The 6,876-nt window shown below is 40.8% G+C and overlaps 1 protein-coding gene across 1 annotated transcript; it reads left to right on the top strand.

Moving 5' to 3' along the window:
- The first annotated feature begins 991 nt into the window (after positions 1 to 991).
- Positions 992 to 5,480, top strand: LOC149940630 (uncharacterized). The gene is made up of 4 exons (XM_090179341.1): positions 992 to 1,675; positions 1,752 to 4,385; positions 4,458 to 4,869; positions 4,978 to 5,480. The coding sequence occupies exons 1-4, from the start codon at positions 992 to 994 to the stop codon at positions 5,478 to 5,480; spliced, it is 4,233 nt and encodes a 1,410-aa protein (XP_090035467.1).
- Positions 5,481 to 6,876: the final 1,396 nt, after the last annotated feature.

Raw genomic sequence — 6,876 nt, 5'->3', positions numbered from 1 at the left:
TAATAGTACAGGGAATTCAAATGATTTTTCAGTCGGTCATTTGAGTTAAAGTCGGAACAGCTCTCCCGAAATTCACGTAGCGTCTTATACGATTCCGACATCTTATAATAACAGACGAAGACGCTACATTTTGGTGCCGAAACCCGGGAACAATAACCGTGGTACAAGTATATAGTTGACGACAAGATCAACAGTTGACGGCGACGAAATGGCAGAGCTTGCCGTAGCAAAGACGTTCCGGAAAGTTACTCGAGACAACGTAACGAAAATCATAAATAAGCTTAAATCATTACTACAAGATGGTGCATCACGCGACGAATTCGAAGACCAACTAGCCCTACTTGAACAGAAAGAAAAGGCCCTTCTTAAAGTCGACGAGAAAATAGCGGCGTTGATGACGACAGCTAGTGAGGGATAAATTGAACTGGAAGCAAAGGAGTGCCACGAATGTCAGGACCAAATCATTCTTATCAAGAATAAGGTTCGGAGATCGCTAAAAGGACGAAGAACTGAGGTATCATCGAGCTCGGACGACGATTCGGATGCCACATCAGTCGACTCAACAGAAATTACAGCTTCGAGAAATCAGCCAAGACTTCCTACTCTCGTCATCACCAAGTTCAGTGGAGAGATAAGCGAGTGGCCTGGCTTCTGGTCTCAGTTTCAGTCGACAATTGGTGAAAGATCAACTTTAAATAAGGTAGAAAAGTTTAATTATCTACTTTCGTATTTGGAAGGAGAACCCAAAAGCGCTTTGGGAGGCATCAAGGCGTCGGCCGTAAACTACGATGTCGCTGTGAGAATATTAAGAGAAAGATACGAACGTCAGTATAATTGTAATGATTTGTCAGCTCTTAGAATGTTGTATGATACTTGTGAGTCTAATATTAGAAGTTTAATGGCGTTGGGAGTCGATATCGAAGCAAATGGAGTGTCCCTTTGTCCCATAATTCTCGGTTGACTGCCTGACGAGATCCGTTTAAAGTATAGCATGAAAAAGGGTAGAAATTCAGAGTGGGACATAAGCGAGGTAATGGCATTTTTTCAAAAAGAAGTTGAAGGTAGAGAGACACGCGCTATGTTAACAGAAAGTGCCAAACCTACTCAAGTGAAGGAATTACGTAAACAGGCCACTGCGAAGAAGTTTTATAAAGAAAAACGCGAAGATGAAATCATCGCGAGTGCAACAGCGCTACAAACCAACCTATCACAACGAGGACCCTACTGCATTTTCTGTAAGAACAACACTCATTCCGCGATCAATTGCCCAAAAATGGACTTAGAAGACAAATTGAAGTTTTTGAAAGATTCGAACAGATGCTACATTTGCATGAAGGTGGGCCATCGAATGAAAAACTGTCGATCTGGGTTTCATCCTTGTAAAATTTGTAAACGAAGACACAACGTTACAATATGCGAAGAGAACAAAGTGAACAAGAAGACACAATCGCAAACACAAATTAAAGGAGTTCAAGATGAAACGTCAGTTAAGGTGGTTTCTCTGATAGATTGCCAGAAAACGGTATTTCTACAAACTGCTAAAGCCACAGTAAAGGGCCCGAATAACAACGGAGAATCTCAGGTAGTAAGATGTCTGTTGGACACAGGAAGCCAAGCGTCTTTTATAAGAGAAGACGTGGCGCGAAGACTGAAACTGCCAGTGGTGGGGCAGCAAGTAATCGAAATCCAGAACTTCGGTAAAGAAAAACCCCACAAAATCAAATCGAAGAGTCATTAGAGTGAATTTACAGAATGTGAAAGATCCAAGAGAAGTGATCGCTATAACGGCCATAGAAGTCCCGTATTTATGTAACGCTCTTTCGCTCGTAAAATGTGAAGAAATTAAGGATCTCGTGGAATCGAAGGGATATCAACTGGCGGACGAGCCAAACGAAACGACACCTGCTCTATCAAGCATAGGTATTTTGATTGGAGCAGATTCCTACTATGAGGTAGTTACTGGAAAATTCGAGCGATTGACTAATTCGTTAGTTGCGATTGAAACGAAATTAGGATGGGCTATCCAAGGTCCCACAACGTCAAATTTGATCGGTGTAAATACAAACCGAATTACTGTGATGAAAACAGGCCTCCACGAATCGGAAGTGGCCAAAACTTTGAAATCCTTTTGGGAAATTGAATCGCTAGGTATCAACAGCGATGAAAATCAAACTGGAAGTGAAGTCGAAATAATGAACAGGTTTAAAAATGAGATCATCTTCGAAGAAGGAAGATATGAAGTGAAATTTCCCTGGATTGTTGCTAAAGAAATTCTACCAGATAATAAATCGGTGGCCACCAGGCGAATGAGACATCTTCTGGAGCGATTTTCAAGAGATCCAGTATATTTTGAAGACTACCGGAAAATTGTTGAAGAACAAATTCAGCTAGGCGTAGTCGAAGAGGTTTTACCAGGTGAAGGCACAAGTGAAGTCGGTACATATTACATGCCACATCACGGTGTTAAACGCAAAGCCAGTGCGACCACAAAATTAAGGGTCGTATTTGATGCATCGTCACACGTAAAGGGTTCACCGTCATTAAACAATTGCGTATCGAGCGGACCAAACTTAAATCCGGATCTGTTGAAGCTCATTATTCGTTTTCGAAGCCATCGAGTCGCCATCACTGCTGATATCGAAAAGGCATTTCTTCAGGTCGGCCTCTCTAAAGAAGATAGGAGCGCAGTGAGATTCTTATGCGTGAAAATTCACGAAGATGGAGGTTTTCGAAGAGACGATTTTCGAATACTTCAGATGACAAGAGTTCCATTCGGCGTTTCAGCCAGTCCGTTTCTGTTGGCAGCTACGATTAAAGTGCATATTGCAAAATACAAAGGTGATGAAACCGAAGTCGTTCGTTCACTAGATGAAGATTTGTACGTGGACGACTATCTCTCTGGTGCGGAAAATGTCGAAGGCGCCTACGAATTGTCGAACGCAGCTTTGCAAATAATGAAAGAAGCTAATATGAACCTTCGAAAATGGAAATCAAACTCCAACGAATTACAGGAAAAATGGGGAAGTAAAGCGGCAGATTCGAACGAAAATACAAAAATCGAACACGAAACCAACGTCGAGCAGAAAATCTTAGGACTGCTTTGGAACCCAGAAAGGGACAGTTTTTCGTTTGATCTATCCAAATTGGCAGAAATTTTACAAAATACTAAGGGAACGAAACGCCACGTACTGAGTGCAGTTTCTCAAATATTTGATCCTCTCGGAATGTTAGCGCCGTACACGATACGCGCCAAATTACTGTTCCAAGAACTATGGAATCCTCCTTTTGAATGGGATCAACCACTACCAGAAAGTCTGAACAACAAGTTCCAAGCGTGGTGCCAAGAAGTAGCCACAGTTCGAAAAATCCACCTTGATCGCTATTACTTCGGGGGAAGTAATGAAGGGGCCTGGAAAGAATTACACGTGTTTTGCGATGCCAGTCAAAAGGCGTATGGCAGTGTGGTGTATTTTCGTTATGAAACAAAAACTGGAAGGGTTGGAACGTCATTTGTGAGGTCAAAGGCAAGAGTGGCACCAATGAAACAAAAATTATCTCTTCCTCGGTTGGAATTAATGGGTTGCTTGTTGGGATCTCGACTCGCAAAAAACGTAAAGGCCGCTTTGAAGATCGAAGAAATACCGGTTGTCTATTGGTCAGATTCTATGGTCGCGCTCTCATGGCTGAAGAAATCACCTAAAACTTGGAAACCGTTCGTACAAAATCGTGTAGCAGAAATTCAAAACATAACTAGGGCCAAGGAATGGCGATATTGTCCCGCTACAGATAATCCAGCGGACTTTCTGACTCGTGGATTAAGGGCAACTGAGTTAGTTGAAAGTTATAGATGGTGGAATGGTCCGAAGTGGATTTTAAAGGAAGAATTTACATGGCCTACAATTGAAGAAAAGAAAATTAAAGCAGATCCTATTGAAGAGATTGATTTTGAGAAGAGAAAGACAGTCCTCACGATTCACCGTGAAACAATTAATGGAATCCACAATATATTGCAGTTAAAAAGGTACAGCGATGTAAACAAGGTGTTCAGAATAACTGCTTTCGTTCTACGATTTGTGAACAAAATCAGGAGGAGAGAAGTCAACTCGGGGCCCATCGGGGTTGATGAAATACGAGAAGCGGAACAAATATGGATTAAAAATGTTCAAATCTTGGTGTACGGATCAGAAATAGAATCTTTGAAAAGGGACCAAGCGATTCCCAAGGAATCTAATATCATGAAGCTACGACCGATTTTAAGGAATGGTCTGTTATGTGTCGGTGGACGCCTCGAACAAGCTGATTTAAGTGAAGATGAAAAACACCCTATAATTCTTCCGTACAAACAAGACTTGTCGAAGTTGTTAATGATTAGAAGCCACATCGAAGTTCTTCATTAGGGAGTACAAAATACATTAACACAAGCGAGAGGTCGATATTGGTGTATTTGCGGTCGGCAGTTGGCAAAATCTGTTGTCGAAGGGTGCATGCTTTGTAGGAGATTGAGATCCAAACCAGGTGAAGCCCCAACAGCTCCACTTCCTAGGGAGAGAATCCAAGAGTCTCCACCTTTCGAAATAATTGGTTTAGATTTCGCCGGACCATTATTCGTGAAGATGAATAGAAATCTGGAGAAATGTTATATTTGTCTGTGTACTTGCGCAGTAACAAGAGCCATCCATTTGGAACTTGTGCCGTTACAAAATACTCATCAATTTTTATTGGCCTTTCGACGTATTATCGCCAGACGAGGAATACCTCGTATAGTCTATTCGGACAACGCGAGAACTTTTCGACGAGCTGAAGAGGATTTACGATTGCTATGGAAAAATATGAAGAGTACTGAAACTCAAGATTTCTTTGCCAACAAGGGTATTCGATGGCGCTAAATCGCTGAAAGAGCAGCGTGGTGGGGTGGATGGTGGGAAAGATTAGTTCGCTCTACAAAAACAACTTTAAGGAAAATTCTGGGTCGTGCAGCGTTAACGTATCAAGAAATGGAAACAAGTCTCGCAGAAACTGAAGCAATGATTAATTCTAGACCGCTTACGTACGTACCCAGTCATACTGAAGAACCATCACCATTAACCCCTGCCCATTTTTTAACCGGAAAACGTTTAACGTGTCTACCGTCTCAGCGAGGTAGAGAAATAGAAATACCGAGAAATCAATTAGAAATGACCCGACGGGAGCGACATAGAAGTGCGCTTTTAGATAGGTTATGGAATCGGTGGAGGAAAGAATATCTACTTGAATTGCGCTCAGCGCATTACGACAGTGGAGTGCGAAAAGAATCGTCAATAAAGGAAAATGACGAAGTACACGAAGAGAAATATCCCAAACACATGTGGAAATTGGGAGTGATAACTGAAACACAAAGGGGTCGCGATGGGAAAATTAAATCGTGTTTAGTCAGAGTCCCAAATGGAAACATTATAAGACGACCGATATCGCTCCTATACGCTTTAGAAATTAATGATTAATGCGCTACGGTGTAAAAAAAAGAGTAAAATAATACTAATGTATAGCATTATTTTGGGGGGAGTGTTGAAAATTATCGCGCATTAAATAGTATAATTAGTTTTATTGGTATTATTGATTTTAAAAATGTAACGCTGTCAAAATTTATTATGTAAAAAGAGCAAAAACTGTTGGTATAGAATTAATATATAATTTTAACACATGTATATTTATATCAAATAGTATTCGCGTATATATGTATAACGGAATATAGACCTATAACCAATGTAATATATATTGAAGGAAATTAACGGCGTCAGACGCGTGATTTGAAATTCACTCCCTTAAAATCGCGCGCTCTTTCGAGCGCAAATAAAAAGAAAACCCAACGATCTTTAGATTTAAATATAATTAGAGTTTGTAAGTTCCCGAAAAGTGGAGCTCCGTTTGCAATAACCGAAAAGTCTTATTAAATACCTGTTTGTTCTCAACAGATGCGTTTTTAGTTAATATAGTCATAATAGTACAGGGAATTCAAATGATTTTTCAGTCGGTCATTTGAGTTAAAGTCGGAACAGCTCTCCCGAAATTCACGTAGCGTCTTATACGATTCCGACATCTTATAATAACAGACGAAGACGCTACAGGCCTACTATTCTTCAGGTAGGATAGATATACCCGCTCCCTGGATAACCGTCCTACTATTCTTCAGATACGATTGATATACCAGCTCCCTGGATAACCGTCCTACTATTCTTCAGATACGATTGATATACCCGCTCCCTGGATAACCGTCCTACTATTCTTCAGATACGATTGATATACCCGCTCCCTGGATAACCGTCCTACTATTCTTCAGATACGATTGATATACCCGCTCCCTGGATAACTGTCCTACTATTCTTCAGATACGATTGATATACCCGCTCCCTGGATAACCGTCCTACTATTCTTCAGATACGATTGATATACCCGCTCCCTGGATAACCGTCCTACTATTCTTCAGATACGATTGATATACCCGCTCCCTGGATAACTGGCCTACTATTCTTCAGATAGGAGTTGAATACCTGCTCCCTGTATAGCTGGCCTACTTTTCTTCGGAAAGGAGTGATATACCCGCTCCATGACTAAGTGACCTACTATTTATCAAATAGGAATTATATACCAGCACTTTGATCAACTAATTCCCTAAATTAGGTATATATTATTCAAATTTACCAAACCACGTTAAAATCTTCCAAGAGGTAAAGTTAATTTCCAAAACCTTAAAATACACTTACAAGTTAGATTATTTACCGATCAGCAGCACGGACGCGACACAGGCCCGTATATAAGGAATAAGACGAGTGATCCAACCCACTCAATCATCCGTATCCGCACTGAATAAAAATATCTCTTCCGATGTCTCGTCGAACA

This window comes from Leiobunum rupestre, chromosome 6 (assembly GCF_980474605.1).
Source record: "Leiobunum rupestre chromosome 6, qqLeiRupe1.1.hap1, whole genome shotgun sequence".
Taxonomy (NCBI): domain Eukaryota; kingdom Metazoa; phylum Arthropoda; class Arachnida; order Opiliones; family Sclerosomatidae; genus Leiobunum; species Leiobunum rupestre.
Note: the sequence above shows the minus strand (reverse complement) of the source record. Positions and strands in the feature narration are given on the sequence as shown.